At 39.8% G+C, this 19,700-nt stretch overlaps 1 protein-coding gene across 1 annotated transcript in view; it reads right to left on the reverse strand.

Annotated features, from left to right (window-relative positions):
* Positions 1–1,961: 1,961 nt before the first annotated feature.
* The window catches only part of LOC310871196 (choline transporter-like protein 5-A), a gene marked incomplete at its 5' end in the record, with an annotated part of 39,922 nt that continues 22,183 nt past the window's right edge, over positions 1,962–19,700 (reverse strand). The window contains 20 exons of the mRNA XM_083782685.1: positions 1,962–2,173; positions 2,590–3,835; positions 4,751–4,835; positions 4,935–5,023; positions 5,507–5,577; positions 6,754–6,827; positions 7,444–7,547; positions 8,370–8,464; positions 9,794–10,062; positions 10,150–10,237; positions 10,429–10,521; positions 11,181–11,280; positions 11,461–11,592; positions 11,786–11,898; positions 12,973–13,056; positions 13,364–13,487; positions 15,058–15,118; positions 15,887–16,015; positions 16,373–16,457; positions 19,583–19,661. Coding sequence (XP_083638811.1) covers positions 3,744–3,835; positions 4,751–4,835; positions 4,935–5,023; positions 5,507–5,577; positions 6,754–6,827; positions 7,444–7,547; positions 8,370–8,464; positions 9,794–10,062; positions 10,150–10,237; positions 10,429–10,521; positions 11,181–11,280; positions 11,461–11,592; positions 11,786–11,898; positions 12,973–13,056; positions 13,364–13,487; positions 15,058–15,118; positions 15,887–16,015; positions 16,373–16,457; positions 19,583–19,661 — 1,967 coding nt within the window. The 3' untranslated portion in view covers positions 1,962–2,173; positions 2,590–3,743. The remainder of the gene's footprint in view (positions 2,174–2,589; positions 3,836–4,750; positions 4,836–4,934; positions 5,024–5,506; positions 5,578–6,753; positions 6,828–7,443; positions 7,548–8,369; positions 8,465–9,793; positions 10,063–10,149; positions 10,238–10,428; positions 10,522–11,180; positions 11,281–11,460; positions 11,593–11,785; positions 11,899–12,972; positions 13,057–13,363; positions 13,488–15,057; positions 15,119–15,886; positions 16,016–16,372; positions 16,458–19,582; positions 19,662–19,700) is intronic.

Genomic DNA, 19,700 nt, shown 5'->3' on the forward strand with positions numbered 1-19,700 from the left:
CTCTACGGTGGATTTTTATGAAAAACAAGCTCGGCAGATTGAAAGAGGATAATTCAAGCTTGGACTGCAGCTGCAATGTTGGTGAGTTTAACTGTTAAACTTTAACATCATTTAAGACAAGCAGATCACAAACCAAAAATGATGAATAGGAAGTGGATGGAGCTTGTTGCAACTCTAGATTCAACCCATTGTAAAAAAATCTAGAGTTGCAAATTGCGGCTACCTACTAGTATGTTTACTACCCAAAAGTGCCCAAACTAGATATCTCCCCACAATTTAGACAGACTGCGACACCTGCTGGTGTAATTAGTAATGATAGGAGCGTGTCATGTTGCGTGTGCCTGCGTGAGACTAGAGCGACAGAGAGAAGTATAGAGTAGAGAACAAAGGTATTGCGCTAATGCGTGGCATTGCCACACTGTCTAATAATAATAATTATTAATATTATTATAATACATTTTATTTGCAAAGCACTTTATATTGGAACAAAGTGGGTCTATTATTTCCATCTATATCAGAATCTATTGATTGCAGTGATATTGGAGACTGTATTGGTAAATACTAAATAGGCACTGAGTGGACTATGGCCTTTTTATAAGATATCGATTTTTGTCTTCATATAAAGCTATGTAGAAGTTTGCCTGCTGATACTGTAGATGTTTTGACAAAACACTGATTACACATTATTTGACTGATCGGTTTGAATAACAAATGCCTTTCTTATAGATTTAAAACTCAACACAGAACTACATTTTCATACAATAATTTATTGTAAAATCAACATTTCACTTCAATATTATGTATAAAAGACAAAACATTTTTACAAAAGGACATAACTATATGTATTACCATAAAAAACAGCAATTTCTTGTCAAAATGTATTAAATGCACAAACCCCAAAACTTTGCATTAAATACGTCAACAGAACATAACTTTAACATGATTGACACTAGCCATTTCAATTTAATTTAAATCCAGGAAGACAGAGTATACAAAGACTGTATTAGCTTGTTGGAATCAAATGAATGAATTGAGCAGTGTTACTATTTAGACATAATGGTGAGAAAAATAATGACTCTGTGTATCATTTTCGATAAAGACATACAATGTACAAAGCCCTTATCAGGTGTCACAGTATGTATACAGTGCACTGAGTGCAGTACATATCACATTCATGTAAATAATCTGCGGCAGTGCACATTTTTTCATCCGATTTTGGTTTAGTCTTAGTCTTTTGAATAACACCATTTAGTCTTCTGAAATTGTCTAGTCTTGGTCTAGTCTTAGTCGACTATAAAATCTTAGTTTTTATAGACTTAGTCTTAATGCAATGTTAATTTTGCCAGAAAAGATTTAGTCTTTTGAAATTGAATAGTCTGAGTCTAGTCTTAGACGACGAAATAATCAAAAACCTTAATCTTTTTTTAGTCTTAGTCAACAAAATATTAACACTGCTCTGTGGCGATAATATATTCTGTCACAAACATACATTTTCTTTCTATGCAAATTCAGATGAGGACTTAAAGGACAACAGCAATCATGCAATCATTACTGATGTTCACTATAGCCAATTGAAGCAACCAAATTGAATGCTAATGGCACTAATGGAATCAGTTTTCCCATAATTCTGTGCAGTTCTGGGGGCATGAGGAAAGTTTTTCCTGTGCTACTACCGTACGTGAGAAAATGAAGGTGTGGCCAAAGATGGATGAACAATGCATACTATGTTCATCATATCTTGAGTTCACAGACATGTACATCTGTGTGCGTACTGTATTTATAGTCAAAGGGAGCTCCAGACTGCATGTTGATTGCGGAGGAAGTCGAACGAATGGTCGGCATACAAACATTCCTGAGATGGTCAGGTACCTTAATATATTTCTTTGTGGTATGCACACCACCAAGTACATTTTAAATCTCTGCCTGTAGTTCCTCTGCAGTGATACGTGTTGGCAATTCAGAGTGTTTAATGTAAACATTTTGATTGAATCTTCTTCTTTTATTAATGTGATGTGAGAATACTTCACTAGATGTCAGCAGTGAACCAGGCTGGTAAAGCCTGCTATACAGTGATAGTCTCTAATGATTTCGTCTTGACTTGAATCAATGAAGACAATAGACAAAGTCAGTAGTGAGTTCTGACAAGCAGGAATTCAGGCTTAAACCACATGTGCTGTACTAGAGCTATAATGGCTTAACCTGTCAGTTAAAGGTTTTATGACATTCATTTTCATTTATTTTTATTTTTATTTTTTATTTTAGGTTTTATGACCTCAATTACACCCAAAAAACCTGAACTTTGAACATTCAGTGGATTTTCTGTGGTCTGAAGTTTTCTTTGGGGTTTAGAAGCCTTTTGAGCTACAATGAAAACAGGCAACACAGTGAAAACAGTGACATCTGCTGGCAAATCCCATTGACATATATGGGATTTGCAGGATCTTACATCACAATCTGCCGGCAAATCAGAGCACCTGTTTGAGCCAGAAAACCCCAGATCACAGAAAATCTACTGAATGTTAAAAGTTCATGTTTTTTGGGTGCAATTGAGATTAGAAAACCTAAAAAAAATAAGAACAATTCCAAAACCTTTTTTTTAATGTCACAATCCCTTTAAGGGCATGGCCAAAGCTGTGTCATAATTAGCATATAACCCACATGACTATGATATTGTTTGTAACTAGAAGTTCTTTGCATAACAGTCCAGATGACAATCTGTTAATCTCATAATTTAGTTACGTTAAGTGCACAGATTTAAGACATCTGTATTTTGGGCGGCAACCTTCCCCGTGTTTCTTCACTAGTCCAATCCAGAAGAAAACAGTTTGCCGGCCACTGCTACAGAGCTGACAATGAGGTTATCTTCCCTTCTTCTCTGGAGTCCTGCCTCAAAGCAGACCAGAGGTAGAAAACTGTCGTTCGCTAGGGACACATGCATCAGTAAGCAGGAACTGGGGGTGGCAATGAAGGACCGGGAAGTCTGGCGTGGCATTGTGAAATCCATGATCTCGACCGCGGTCGAAAAATGATGATGATGACATTGGTATGAGCAAGTGTCATCCTGAGTCTCTCTCAGTCAATGAGAAGTAAAGCTTTTACAACTATTCTTTAAGTTGTAAATGATGCAGGAGTAAATTGTTAAAGGACTATGGTGGGATGCTACGTACGTAGTTCAAGTAACGCATCTCACTTGTCTCTTCCAACAACCATTCTTCAGTAATCAGTGCTTGTTCCAATTAAATACAGTTGCACAGTGTCTGGACAACGCAAACACAAGCCCTGTTGTTGCTGCATGGAACATATTGAATGTAAACACTTCCATGTCATGGGGCGGCGGTGGCTCAGGGGTAGAGTGGCCGGGTGGGAAACACAAGGTTCCCAGTTCGATCCCGGGCTCCCCCAGAGTTAGTGTCGAAGTGTCCTTGAGCAAGACACTGAACCCCTAATTGCTCCCGATGTGCAGGTTGGTGCCTTGCATTGTTTCCTCCGGCATCAGTGTATGAATGTGTGTGTGAATGGGTGAATGCAATGCACAACCTAAAGCGCCTTGGATAAAGGCGCTATATAAATACACAATTTACCAAGGGAGGAAAACAGAGTAGTGGACAGGGATATCACAGAATGTGAAGACTAGTGCATACAAATGCATGCAGTGGTCTGCTGGCTTCACCAACTCAGGGAGAATATGACCAACCAGGCCAGGGACTGGTATGGTGATGTGCAGAGGATGAGCACCATCATTGTCAATGGCTAGGTTTTCCCAGAATTCTGCGCAGTTCTGGAGACATTAGGAAAGGCTTTTCTGCGCTACCATCGTTTCTCTCCAAATCTTCACCTGATGTGTTGCAGGAATGGAGGGAGAAAATGAAGGTGTGGACAAAGATGGATTCATGGATAACAGATAGGCAGATTGAGGAAGATCAATGTAAAAATGGGATAATGGAAAGAGAAAAAGATAAATTGATTATGGATTATGCTGTTATATGAATGAACCAAAATGTCATATATGAACCAAGATTCATATTAATGCAAGTTTTAACAGAATATTAGAAATGCCATATGATATATTATAGAACAGATTATGTTCTTATGCAAAGCATTAACACCATTAAGTGCATTAATTAACTCAATTAAAACCACACAATTAATAAATGCATAACTGATGACAACACTAATAAAGTACTAAAGATAATACAATTTGATATTCCGGAACTTAATAGGCCACCATATTTCAGAGGTTGTTTCAGTCTGCGTCTGCACATGTGACCATGTATGCGCGAGTGTGTGTGGTATGCGCCCCCACAGCTAATTAACATCCCCACTACCTACCTACCACAAGTAATCTGTGAAAAGATTTTCTATTCACGTCTCCCTCATTATCTGTGATATTATGATCAAATATCCATATGGATATTGGAAAACAAATTATACATGAAAACAAAAGTTCTATTATGTATTCTTGCGTTTGCAGATGGGTGAAGGTGGTGCTTAATAATATAGATTAAATAAAACTATATTCTGATGAAGGTCAGTAGGTGGAAACATTAGATTCAATAAAATGATTGTCATGACTGAAAGAGCAATGCATAATTAGTTGAATCTTTTAATATATTAAGCTTCTCTCTGATGGTATTGGTATAAAAGAACATAATTTCTCTAATATTGTCTCAATAGAGTCCCACTGTTACTGGTACAATAGGAACTGTTACAGGATGCATTTCTGATGTAGTTACAGTGATACTTTACTTACAGAAGCAGAGAAACAAGGTGTCCACACACATAGTGTATACACTGAAGAAGCCATGGGCAATCAGATAGGAACCTATCACCACCGACTGATGCAAAGAATACAAATACAAGGATTAGAGCTTTTTTACCGTACAGAGCTTTAGTGTATAGTATATTGTATGTGTGTGAGAGAAGGTGTTTCTGACCAGTAGGGGGACCCAGTAATAGTTAAGAGTTGGTACTTCCTCCTGAATGCCAGGAATCTTCTTGGTGAAGAATAGGTATGCCAACACACCTACAGAACACACACATACGTATATGTGAAATCGAGAAACCAATAAAATCGAGAAAAAACGGACGAGGAGCACCCGCTTTGGGGCCCCAGGCTGGGACAGGAGGCCGACAGGCCAAAAGGGCCCACCGACCAGCCGGCGATCTGCATGCCGGGGGCCAAAGGTCATTATCAGCTTCAATTGTATATTGCAATGTTCCAATTACATTTTTCACATTTCTTCCAGTTTACTGCACTGGTTTATCCTGTATCCTGCATGAGTTCACTCTGCTAATTGGATACAATTGATATCCTGACCTAAGAATATATTTTCTGTTCACTAAAGAGCTGAAGAATCCTGGGACTCCTGAACAAACACTGTATAATGATTATATGATTAGTATGGGAATGTAGAGCAATGTAACACTTATTTTAACAAACAAATTATAATAATCACGTACACCCCCTTTAAAGATCAATTCAAATACCACAGGCACAGGGACTTACCGACTCCTCCTGCTATTAGTATTTTACCCAGAAACAGCAAGAAGTCTGTGACTCTGTCCAGAACGGCAACCCTGAGGACAACAGAGAGTGTAGAGTCAGTGATCCTGCAATAATCCCTTTGTACACGCTCCTCACTCCTGCTTGTTGCCCAGGTTCAAGTAGGGACATTGTGAAACACTTCTACAGCATTCAACCAGTGTTTCTGCTTGTTTATTCAGGCAATCCCTTTAGGCCTGATTTCAAACTAGAACATCTATATTTTCCACTTATTTCTATCTAGCTTTTCTATCTAGCTTCCATTTGGTTTCCTGAACATTGTATAGTATTCCCCTAGCAGGTAATCAGATACAACTAAAGTTTGCAAATAATTAGATAGCTCTTTTAACCCATTCTGACCGGGCACCCATTTTGGTGTCGGCATCATGTTATGCTTTAGCTATTGAAAAATAGCAGATCTACAGTACAAGCTCATATCGCGCCACCGAGTGGCGCGATACGAGCTTGTAGGTCTGCTATTTTTGAAAAATCGAAGAGCGACTGAATTTTTTTAGAATCTGATCTCAGGTCAGAATGGGTTCATCAGACCAGTGTGTGTCCGGCGGAAACCTCGTATGAATCTGATCTCAGGTCAGAATGGGTTAAGACTTCCTTACAGGAGACTAGAGTCATGCCTCTACACTCTAACATTCTGTATAGAACATAAACAAAGAATATTAATTCATATTAAGTTACTGTAAAATATCGACTTTTTTCCTTTTTTTACCAGTATCAGTAATGACAAATAAACCTTCTTAATTCTTGTTTAACACTCCTCATACTCTTAAATGAACACGTATTATAGGCTTTATAGCCAATTATTGTCAATGTCCTGAATTGCTGTAGCAGTACAGCTAATTACTGCCACCCAGTGGTGTCAGTATATTGTGACATTCAGTGGTTGAGGACTCCAAAGCAAACCCAAAGTAACCCAAGCAAATCACAAAGCATAATGGTATGTTCTTCCTAACTTCCTTTAAATGCTTTGTGTTTGTTTTGTGTTCGGAAACTCTATCAATGGCTGTAATGCTGTAAATATACAGTATCTGCTGATGAGAACCTTATCTACAATACATTCTGGTACATGTATTCATTAGGACGGTGTAAATGAACAAACAAACATTAATTAATTAATTAAAGCTGTGTATTAGCATTATTTCACCGCAGGCTATGGTATCTATAGTCATATTTTTACACCATAGTAGCCTTACCTGACTACATTTCTCATAAGCAGGAAGAATGCCTCCCTGGCAGATGTACAGAAGTTCTTACCGTAGATGGCTACCTATAGACAGATGAAAAAGGCAATAACAAATCATGGTTCACGGAGGAATTACAGATTCCAAGGCCGTATATAAGGTAAAAGCACTCCGAAAGGGAGACGGCGAGTTGTACAAAAATGTACACTTTCAGCAAAGCAATCCACTCATATCAGGCATGGCTGTCGGCTGAACACAAAGCATATTAAAGAAATTCTACTCCAACAACAACTCATTGTGGACGGAGCTGCAAACTGTAACCAGTGGTGGACTGTAACGAACTGCATTTACTTGAGTACCGTACTAAATCTTTTGAGTTTTTCCCCCCTTTTTCTTAGCACATGACTTTCACTCCGCTCTGTGTCAGTGTGTACAGTATGTGTTTCTGTATTTCACGTAACTCAAGAACCTTCCATCAAAAATAATTCTGTGCGCGTGCCGCCAAAGACCTGAGAGATAGCCATGTCCGGCGCTGAGCCATATATGGAGACATTGTCCATCACCCATTTTATTTTATCTAAAAAACATAGCACTGACACTACTATCACTATTATTATACTACTACACATATACATACATGTAGTACATACTCTATACTGTAAAATTAATGATACTTTGAGAGTAATGCATAGAAAAACGCACCATGATGTAGGCATTTCGGTTCAAATAGCGGATGAATTGTTCCAGACACCAGAAACAGCCCTTCAGACAACACAGTATGAACCTGGCTCCTGCGTTGTCGCATCCTAGACGCACGCACGCACACGCGCACATACACACACACACACACACACACACACACACACACACACACACACACACACACACACACACACACACACACACACACACACACATTTGATTTATTTTATTTGGATCTGCACAAGAGGCGTAATACAATAGACCCAAACCCTGATCAGAATTAGGTTATACATTATATGGTCCAACCAGATATAGCTGCTGCACATGCTGCTTAACACACAGAGGGAAAAGAAGAGAGAAAAAAATATATATAGCACATTGTTGACATACTATTACTTGACACTACTAGACAGGACACACACACACACACACACACACACACACTCACACAATGAGCAAAATAGTGGAAGTGGTTGGATATACTCTAGGACCATAAAACAGCCTTTGATCGTTGCCTGTGTGCCAAACCAGGAGCAGCACCTGCCATGTGCTCAACCAACTCACTTTCCACACGGTTGGGAATCCCAGCAGGATGTCCATTTCATTCACTGAAGAGGTTCCTTGTTAAAGTGTTTATCATATCAAACAGGTTTTGTTACATGAGGCTATGATTATGTGCACAAAGGATCATCTACTAGCATTCGTTGACAGATGACGTCGGGCAACGATGAATGACCACCAGGTAATAATCTCTCTCTCTCAGTATCTCCCACACACACACACACACACACACACACACACACACACACACACACACACACACACACACACACACGGTTTTCTTACACATACCTAGTTGATCTTTGTGTGTGTACGTGCGTGGGTGCATGCATGCGTGTGTGTGCATGTGTGTGTGGATTGCAAACCTCTCAGTTTCTGCTCCAGGTATTCCAGTACTATTCGGACCATTTGGACCAGTGACAAAACCAGCGCTCCGAATGCCAGCGAGCCTGTATGGTACCTGCAGAGACAGACACATCAACAGTTCATATTATATAACATGGACATTAACTCTTTTTTGCCCGCTAGGTGGTAGCATAAGCATAGCTAAGATGTGCCAGCCATAGGCTCCCATAGGCTCATTTCCGGGTTATCAGGGAGGAGGGGGTTGTTGTTGTGAGGATTCATCATTATCATTAGCTCACAACCTTTACCTCTCGCCAGAAACGGTTATATGTCGCGAGCGATGCGAGACAAAGTCACAAATGAAATCCGAACATCGGAAGTGCGACGGCTCACCATGGACAGCACTCGAAGATAGAGGGCTTTGAAAATGCGTATATCTTTTCTACGTCCGAGCATAGACATGGTAACGCCCTGCCTGCCTCTGATTGGCCTACCGACACTGCCCGTCTTGCCTGTCCTCCGAGATGCAAGTGTACTCCGTGGTGGGAAATAATACAATAAGTACAAGAGAATGGCAAAATGCGACAGTAACTTGTAACTTACATTTTTGTAGAAGAGGCAAACTAATATTGTTTGTGCCGTTTGCTTTGATTGAATAATTGATTGAACACGTATGTACTATGATTTGATTTGGCTGTGTTCAAAATTAAAGTGTTAGTGTTGATTATCGTGTATTAATCTAATTATAGTAAACTAATACTGTTATACTAAAAAAGATAAAGATCAAGGGAAAAGAGACCTTTTTACAGTACAATAATGTTTCAAATTTACACATAAACAGGCCAACGGCATAAACAATATTAGTTTGCCTCTTCTACAAAAATAAAAGTTACTGTCGTGCGTACTAAGCTGTCATTCTCTTGTGTATCGTACTTGTATTATTTATTTATTTCCCACCAAGGAGTAACCTCGCGGCAGACTATCCAGCTAACTATCTTCCACCTCAGAGGAAACTCTGGTAAGGCCGGCAGTGTCGGTAGGCCAATCAGAGGCAGGCGGGGCGTTACCATGTCTATGCTCGGACGTAGAAAAGATATACGCTTTGAAAATCCTGCTTATGGAGTCTAAATGGAGCTTGATGTAAAGAACCCATAGCTGGTGGGGACGGAGGCGTTGCATAGCAACCGGATCAACGTTAAAGGGTAAATTGACAGTCCCCACTGTCATATATGGAGTATACGGGGGTACAAACATGTACATAGTTGGCACCTGCCATACCCTAGCGGGGGGTCGAATATATTCGTAGATGGCAGAAAAATAATTAAGTTCTGCAGTGTGAAGGTTGGGGACCACCTGATGACCTCTCTTCCAGGCCAAGGCTTTATCCATTATAGATGGATTATAATCGCATCTTTGATGCATTTACAAACAGAATTGCTGTTACCTTATTGCCCTGCTAAAGGAAGAGAACAGTGGGCATGGCGGGATGTCCTGAGGCTTTCTCCTGGCCCAGTAGTAGCTTGCGAAGGCCCCGGCCAGGGTGCACTGCTCCAGCGCCAGGCTGAAGTTCACCAGCCACAGAAACACCAGTAGGTTGGACAGCTGCAGCACAAACAGGTAGCGATGGTAGGGGGTCTCGCCGCCGTAGAAGGCAAACATGCACTGCGACCCGGAGCACAAGGCTTTGTTTCGTATGCCACTGCTGTTGAAAGTCTGAGAGAGGTTGAGAGGAGTTAATTCACTGACACGGTTCTGAACACTGGGAAAGCACAAGAAAATGTCTGATAGAATGAAAGGTACCTCAGGGTCACACGTTCTGTTGGCATAGGAGCAGTTAGGTTCAGGAGACATCACCTTGTACACAGCCTCTCCCGATGATGCGAGGAAACTGGTTCAATCCTGGTTAAGGTATATACTGTGTATACTATATGGCCATGGACATTTTCTGATTTGCCAGAGCGTGGGCAACATGTTCAGATACAAACATTAACAAACATTAAATACACACAACATAAAAAAAAAACAATCCAATTCCAACACAACTTATGTAGTGTTCCCAGTGCCTGGTGAGGAGGATACACAGCAGTAACTGCCCAGTAGGAGAGACAGACAGCTAGCAAGAAGAAGGTGATCACTGGATAGAACAGGCTAGACATGATGTAGCTAATGGCTCTGTAAAAGACATCAAACAACACAATTAAACAGCTACTCGTGTCTTAAATGTCTCACTTGAATTGGAAGTTGTAATGGTAATTTTTTTAAGCTAGAATAAGACATTATTCCCATTATGAAATGTGACAACCCGCTGAAAGACAAAAGTACAAATGGTATAATTTAAAATAAATGTTCTGTTTTGTTCTGGCTTTTAATAAGGCTACTTCAGTAGGTCAAATATGCAACTATAATGGCCAATGAAAAAATGGCCAAAAATGAATAGTTCAATAGGCATCAATAGACATACAATCATTATAAAACAGGACTGCACAATATTGATGGAAGATTCTATTTTCTTTGAGTATTGCAATAACATCAGTCACTCAAAATCCAACTACAGTAAGCACACAAATACTGAAGGGAAAAGTTGGGCTGGACAATGTTGGATACAATTAATTTACTGTGAATGACATTAGGAGTAGCATTTTACAAATTAATTAGGCCTACTTTAATTAGAATTAAATTAATTAGTTCCATTATTTTTTATGTTCCAGAAGGGTGAAGGTTGTTCTATAACAAAAAAATATGAATATTGCCATATTTGATAAACTATGTGTTGTGCACAGGCGATAGTAACTGGCACATGTAGGATCAAAAGGGTAAGTGATGTTCCATACATGCTAGCCTCCCTGAGCAGGGTGACAGCCACACGAATCCTCGTCCTTAGAAAGAGCAACATCAACACGATGGAAACTTCTGTCACACCTAAAGACACCACTGAGAGAGAGAGGCAAGTTTTAAAAAAAAAACACTGTGCGCATAGCTGCACAATGCGCACACACACACACACACACACACACACACACACACACACACACACACACACACACACACACACACACACACAGAGAGACACAATAGTAAAGAGCAGATTGAGTTAGAAAGTTAAATACTTACAGAAAATAATCCATGTTTGCCTGAGCTGTAGGTAGACTTGTAGGTCAGTCTGCATGCCAACTTCTATGATGGCAACGTCAGAACCTTCTCTCATCCTGAGCTGAGACAACTCCATGGCACAGTACCACATGCCTAGAGAGAAATGGATGCACATTTAGAATGCTACAAATGATGAACTAATAATGACATGGAATAGTGTGTGACAATTAAGTGTTTGCTGAAGACAAATAGCAAACTGAAATTCAAAATGTCAGGGTTTTCTTTCAATCTCAGTTATCTAACACAGTTGATCTAATCACAGTCACATGCGCAAAACAGAGTGTACCGTATGCTAGAAGGAGTACGACGGTGAAGATTGTAATCCATAGCAGCAGGCCAGCTGTGAACCTCAGCAGCAGGATAAAGGCTAGACTGACCACTAAGGCTATCAGCAGACCTCTGGAAGACAAAAACGAACACATGTGCAAATATTAGGCATGTACACTGTGGAAATAAAATCAATTGATCTGCAGTTATGTTCATCGAAAGTACCTAAACCATTAAACGTGCTATTCTTTTAAATAGGATGGCCTCGAAAACGAGATGATGCATCTCACAGGGATTATGTTTCTAATAACTGTGCTAAATAAATACCATCCAAATTAAAATTCAACGACACCTAGTGAAAAATGTTTTCAAAAAGGATGATGCAAACCGTAAATAGTTGAGTACTGTCGGAAATGTTCAGCAATTCCAAGACCATACAAGCCTTTACGATATCATGTCTAGTCAAGTCAATAGTGCTGACCAAAGTGCTGTACAAAATAAAGAAATCACTGGCATTGCCATAAACAATAGGACATACAGCTCAAGGATAAGCAATCAGTAATAATCAGTGTATTGCAACTTCCTATAATATATAATATAATAATATATAATATAATATTATGTCAGCATGGATCAGGCATTGCCTGCAGTTCATCCAGAATGTCACACTGCCAGCCTCCTTACCAGCTCCGGTTCTGGCCTCGCTACATTGTGCGTTTTAGAATACATCCCCCTTCCTTGCAGATCTTTTACAAGACAACACCCCACCCAGAGCTCTAAGGTCAGCCGAACAGTTGCTGCTGGTCATGCCTAAGACTAGGCTAAAAACTATAGAGGTATGGGAGTCAGGGGGACCGGGGTCTACTGTCTACTTTCCAATATAACATGGTGAAATATGTGACTCTACTGGCTCGCAGACTGATACTGTTGAATTGGAAACAAGCACAGGTTCCGACTCACACTGGATTCTTATTTTCTCTGGCCTTTTAGCACAGCTGAGACATGCAAATTGCAAGCACACTTGCTCATTGTTCGTGTTGTGTGCTATGTTTATAAGCAGGCTTCAACCATTTTATTAGTGCAGAATCTGCAGATACAATAATCAGTTCATCAATTGGGATCTTCAATAGGTGCGCGGGCACGTGTGTGTGTGTGTGTGTGTGTGTGTGTGTGTGTGTGTGTGTGCGTGCGTGCGTGTGTGGTTACATAAGTATCCATGTCCAAGAGTTGGCATAATCTTCTACTATCTTCATGCCAAGATCCTTGGTGTCCACTAGCCCTGTTATCCCTCTGCAGAGAGAAGACATTTAAAATGTAATACCGTAGACATAACTATGCTTGACGTGGTAATCATAGAACAATTAACACAATATGTAAAATGATGATGTTCTAGTAAAATTGTTGTCTGAACATATTGCTAGTTTGACAACTACAAATGCTCTAATCTTAAAATAATAACAGATAATTTTGCTGTGCAACATGATTCCATACATGCTGGCTTCTTTGGTTTCCAAATGACTGAAATCAGTTGTGGCGACTGAGAACTTTAATTCATGTAAACAAACCTATACGTAGTTAGAGAGATAGAATGGCTTACTTGGTAGCATCTCTGAGTTCAGTGACACTTCGTGCGGTGTCCAGTGCGTCTTTAAACCTTGTCCTGTTAGCTACTGTCAGTGTCCCATTCAGAGTGATGAAGTCTGGTAGACACCTCTGCAGGACTAAGACACACAGAAGAATGTCTTTCTGTCAGACTGTCACAATCTTTTTTTTTTTATACTGTTTTTATTAGGCATTTTTTGTATGACAACATCAGAATATTATTGACAATGATAGAATGATAGTTCTGTTAAAATAAAATGAAAGAAATAACAGGCAATGTAAATGTTCCACATACAATACATAATAAAAAAGACATATAAATGTGATAAACATGAAAAAACAAAAAACAGTTAGACTGTCACAATCTTAATAGAGACTAGGTAGGACTCCATCTTGCGCCACCCTTATCCCTTATCCCTAGGTTTTTTTTTAAATAGTAAAATATGGCAAATAAGTTTAGGGATAAGGGTTAAGGGGTGGCACAAGATATAGCCCTAAGGCCCTATCTTGCGCGCTGCCTTACCCCTTATCTCTAAACGTACCCATATTTAATATTTTGAAAAACAAAATAGCCGATCTACATCTACACATTGTGAGCTTGTAGATCAGCTATTTGAAATATTTAAAAACGTTTTTAAAAATAGTAAAAAATGGCAAAGAGGTTTAGGGATATGGGGTAGGATAGGGCCTAACTTTCTACAGTATATGCAAGCATGACTAAAGGCCTATTCATAGTCTGGATTTTCGGTGATGAGGTGACCACCGCTGCGGTGGTGAGGTGACCACCGGAGCTGAAATAACGTTGAGCGGTGGTGAGTAAAAACAGAGAGAAGGGCTGGAGCGGTGGCGGTGGTTTGCTCTTCACCGCGGCTCGTGACGTCATGTTGTAGTTCGGTGGTCACCTAACCACCGAAAATCCAGACTATGTATGAGCCTTAACACCACAGTACACAGAATGTTGATAAAGACCAAGCCTTGCAATGACTTCCCTGAGGTGGTGGTGAATATATAACTTAGAATCAATATACGATTATTTAAAACGATTTCCTCGATTACGATTAAAAGATGAATGAAAATAGTATAGCTCTACAGTCTACAAGATTGTATTTTGGCTATTTTAACTTCTTATTATTTTAAGTACACCACCATTGTACAACTAAATATAATACAAGGTTAAGTGGTTAATCAGACTAATCAATTTAGTCGATTATAAAAAGTCTATTCTATTTATTTTTTTCATATCGATTCTTTGATAGATACTGTAGAAACCAAAAACCTTTCTTCTCGACTATAAGTCGGTTATTAGTTGTAAATATTGGTCTCCATAGGTGGTGCACCGTGCTGTGGCATGAAAAGCATACTTACCGTACATGGTTTACTAGGTGAAAAGCATACTTACATGGTTTACTAGGTGAAAAGCATACTTACATGGTTTACTAGGTGAAAAGCATACTTACATGGTTTACTAGGTGAAAAGCATACTTACATGGTTTACTAGGTGAAAAGCATACTTACATGGTTTACTAGGTGAAAAGCATACTTACATGGTTTACTAGGTGAAAAGCATACTTACATGGTTTACTAGGTGAAAAGCATACTTACATGGTTTACTAGGTGAAAAGCATACTTACATGGTTTACTAGGTGAAAAGCATACTTACATGGTTTACTAGGTGAAAAGCATACTTACATGGTTTACTAGGTACAATCATAGAGGGACAGTCCTCATCTCGTAGAACCTGAGATACTGGCTGGAAGAGAGAGATTAGCATAAAAGTGAGAGAGCTTGAAAATACACATCAACCAAATGTATTAGTAGTGTACTGTATATGGCATGTACAATTCTAGATACCGGTAGATGGTAGTATTCTACAGTACTTTGGTAGCTGTGTTAAATCAATCTATTGCATGGTTTACTGTAGGCGATAAATATTATTGTACTACATTACTTGGAAGGTTGATGAATATATTTATGCCCCTGTGTATGTGATGGGAGTAAACCTTTATCAGTATAATCTGGTGAAAGGTAATTTGTCCTCTTGGCAAAATAAATCTTAAATAATCACTATGTCTTTACTTTAGCTCTCTATGCAAAGATTGTGGTAAATTACATTCTGGTTATAATTATAAATGTGATGTCAACACAAACAACTGGTTATATATCCATGTTAACAAACGTGGGATCTGTATCTGGTGAATCTGGCCAGGTAGCTGACTGGCTTTTATATAAATTGTAGTGATGTGGTTGTTAAGAGTTCTCTTCTGTTAGCATTACTATAATTGTTCATCACAACTGTATACTGTTGTATAACAGTAAATGTCCTCAATAATAACATTGCTTAATCATTACCATAAAATTAATTGCATATGGTATTATAAACTTTTGTACACTGTTATAGAGCTTAATGAATCACTATGTATGTGACAACTAACAATAAGTCATTCTATACACATTACAGGTCTTTTACAGATTTTGTAAAATGCTTAATAATTGTGTATTGTAATACATACTATGATACCTTATTGGGGTTATTGAATCCAGGCTTACAGAACTGTTTATAATAGTCCCAGTAACTCCTGCTCAGTTTGTGCTGCAGCTGCATGTCTGAGTAGGTTGAGAATCTGTCTGGGCACTTGGTCACGCACATCTGAAAGAGGAACAGAGAACTGTGGCTCCACTTTTTTATATATAATTGTTTGTACATTTACATTGTTTATTCGTTGTTTTTATTTCTACCATAGTGAAGCCAATGGGAAATTGCCACATAATATCTAAAGAATAAGGTCTCTATTCTATTCAATTCTATTATTCTATTCTATTCACTGTTGTGAACTATTTTGAATTCTGTTGCTAGATGACAGTAATACACAAGAGCACGTCTGCCCTCATTACACATGTGCTTAATTTATCCACAGCCATTGAAAGAAATGTGGAACAGGAGGACAAAAACAGAAAATGCTAAAGTACTCAAAAAGTATTTTTTTTTTATATTTGTATGTTTTACCTGTGTGGTAGGGCACTGGAGGTTGATCAACACAGCTGGGTTGGCACATTTAAGGATGTTGAAATAGAACAGGATTGGCTTTTTCCTGTCAAATCATAAAAACACACGGTTGTGTTAGTGCTATCTATGTCAACCTGATGCTGTAGTGTAGGTATATGCACAATACATCCCAGAGTCGATGTCCAACACTCGGGACTTTGCTGTGTACCACATAAACATGCCAATCTGAATTAAAGTCTGTCTCAGGGCCTGTACGTGTTGAACGCCCTTGTGTCTTTTTCCTGTCTCTCTCCACTATACTATCAAATAAACAGTGTAGTACAGTGTAACCTGTAACCTCATGCCACATGCCAGTCGGTTATTGACAAACGCTGATCTGATGGACTTCACACTTAGCACTCAGCACTACACCCGCCACTGGGAAGTCGTTCAGATGGGCAGTTTGCATGATACTTGGAGCGGGCCAGGCCGGTTCTGGAGAACTGCAAATCCAATGGACTTCACAATTGACACAGCAGAAGTGTGTCAATTGTGAAGTGAATCGGAAGGATGGTTCTCGAGATATGCAAAGGACAACACTAGGGTTGTCCTGATCGGATCGGGAGATCGGAGATCGGAAATCGCCTCCGATCTCATGATTTTCAAAAGATCGGTATCGGGGAGAAAAGATCAGATTTTTAATTGTCTAATGTAAATCTCAAAGAAAGATGTATAAGCAATGAGATTTTGTAAAAAACGGTTGTGTTTATGCTAGTTGTTTTCCTTCTGGTCCCAGTCAGAGATCATCAAACGAAGACCAGAAAAAAAAACCACAATGACAGTCATTCTAATAAAAGTATAGTCACATTTTGCCTTTCAATAATTTAAATTGTAACAGACTACACTAGAGTGACATACATTAGGATATTTGCTATTGTGATATGGCATAAGTGTTATATAAAAATATAAAGATCGGATCGGGAAAGATCCGTATCGGTAAGTACATTATATGACGTAACGTTACAACATTGAGATATGTGCAACAAAACTTTGGTAATTCATCTTTTATTGGAATGACATTTCACTACAGAATCAACTTATTAGACATTGAATCATTAATACGTAGGAGCTATTGGAGCATCAGTGATTTTGATGGCTGAAAGATCTCTCTAGAGAACGATGACTGAACAACAGCAGGACACAAAATTAATATTTTTTGATTTATTTCTGAAAGCACATTAAATTAATCAACAAGTAAGTGATTTCGAAACTGGGTAGGCCACATGATCTTGCTTCAGACAGGGACTTAAAGTCTGATCAAACATGTACCCTCACCTTGTGAGCAAGTCTTATTAACATGCTCTAGTCATTGGGAATCACAAGTGATCCGATGTCACTACATGTACATTAGACAAAACACAAAATCAATACATCATTGAGTTAGCCCGCTGAGAACCTGGGATCATCATGCAACTACAAACCACCAATAGATGTCACTCCAACACAAACATTTATGAGATTGGCTGACCATCTGAGTCTTCACCTCAGTCTGTTTCTCTTTAAAAACCTGTTTACTTTACACACACATGTCACACACACACGCACATACATACACACGTATGTATTGTACACATGCATGCACGCACCAATGCATGCACGCACATACATACGCACACCGATACAGACACACACATAGGCCCGTCTTCATTTTCATGCACTGCCAGTACACTCACAAACATACATCCCTTATCACTGTCCTGCAGCCTGCTGAAGATGATTCCTTTTCATCACCTCCGTGGTAACGGTCTGTCAATCAGCGGTAAACTGAGACCTCGCGTTCAGCTTATTGATGTTCTAAAAATGGTTATGAATATGGCAACAAGGAAATCATAGACACGTCCTAATTACCAGTAAGAAACAACAGAGCTTCTTAACACGGCACAATTGAGAAGCAGGAGTTAAACTATTAACTGGTGTCATTGAGGTCAGATGTATAGTTGCTGGCTGGCTCCATATATGCAGATCTAGTATGTCAAACCATGTATGGCTATCCAGGGTTTAATGAGGTCAGTGTCATGATCTAGTCAGCTCCACATATGGAGATCCATGTGTTGTACCAACTTGGTTCATTTGCAAGTGAGACAACCACAATGTTTATTGCTGTCACAATATGGCCATATAGTGACATTCCCATATATGGGCTTAATATTGATGGAGCGTGTCACGAGGCATGATGTCACGAGGCGTGACTCACGACCTACACACAGACGCGTAACTAGATGCCAGTGGGCCCCGACGCAGGCTGATCAGCGAGTGCCCCCGACGACACGACAGCACCCCCCCTCCCCCCCCCCCCCCCCCCGCGCACGCGCCGGCGAAAATAACTAAAACAGACTGCTTTTGGCTTAGAAACAGCAGCGGCTGAGTGGGGAAATGTACAGCAGCCTGTAAAAACAAATCCAAACTGTGTGTGTGGGTTTATAATCAGCGGGGCACTGTACAGTTGTAGTTGTGATTTGTGCACGTACCTGGCTGTCGGGACTCGAGACTGGGAAAGCCCACTGCATGCACACTCGACACAGACACTTCTGACTTCCTTCACGTTGTTAGCCTACAGCCCTATGCTCTAACAGAGCTGTTGGGGAGGCGGGGCACATCACACGTGTGCCTAATGCATATGGTATGGTGGCTGTGTGTGCTATAGCAGCAGCCATCACCAGGCTCCGCCAAACTTCGTTCAACTCAACTGTCATTGCATCTCTGTATGTGTTTATAATTTTATTTTACAGACGGCACGGGTGAGCGGCCGTGTGCCCCCCTTGCCTCTGGGCCCCCACGCAGTCGCGTTGTTAGTTACGCCGCTGCCTACACATATAAGGGCTTAATAATGATGACATCAGGGATCTCCATATATGGGTATAACAGGGAGGCGTAATGGACTGGCAACCATATATTGAGGCGAGATCGACCGAACGACGGATTTGCAAGTTGAAATAGTAATCGCAAAAACAGTTCTTAAAGGTATAGGGTAAATGATTTTCTTTTGGTTAGAATAAGTGTAAAAAGCTCTATATTGTGATAGTACTCATTTCTAAATGTCTATAGAGTGTTTGTTCAGTAACAGGAGTCTCCAATTCTCCGTCTCAGCATCTTTTTCTGGTCGTGATACCAATTTTATCCAGTCAGGATAGAGAACTCAGTCAGGATAGAGAAGTGGAATTGTGGACTTACGCATTGATTGTCTGACCACAGAACTGTCCATAGCTGTCTGTAGGATGGAGCACCTTCCTGGGGTCACCATGTAACCAGGCTAGAGAGAGAGAGAGAGAGAGAGAGAAACACGCATGCA

The sequence above is a fragment of the Protomyctophum parallelum genome (assembly GCF_964188405.1).
Source record: "Protomyctophum parallelum genome assembly, chromosome: 14".
Classification (NCBI taxonomy): domain Eukaryota; kingdom Metazoa; phylum Chordata; class Actinopteri; order Myctophiformes; family Myctophidae; genus Protomyctophum; species Protomyctophum parallelum.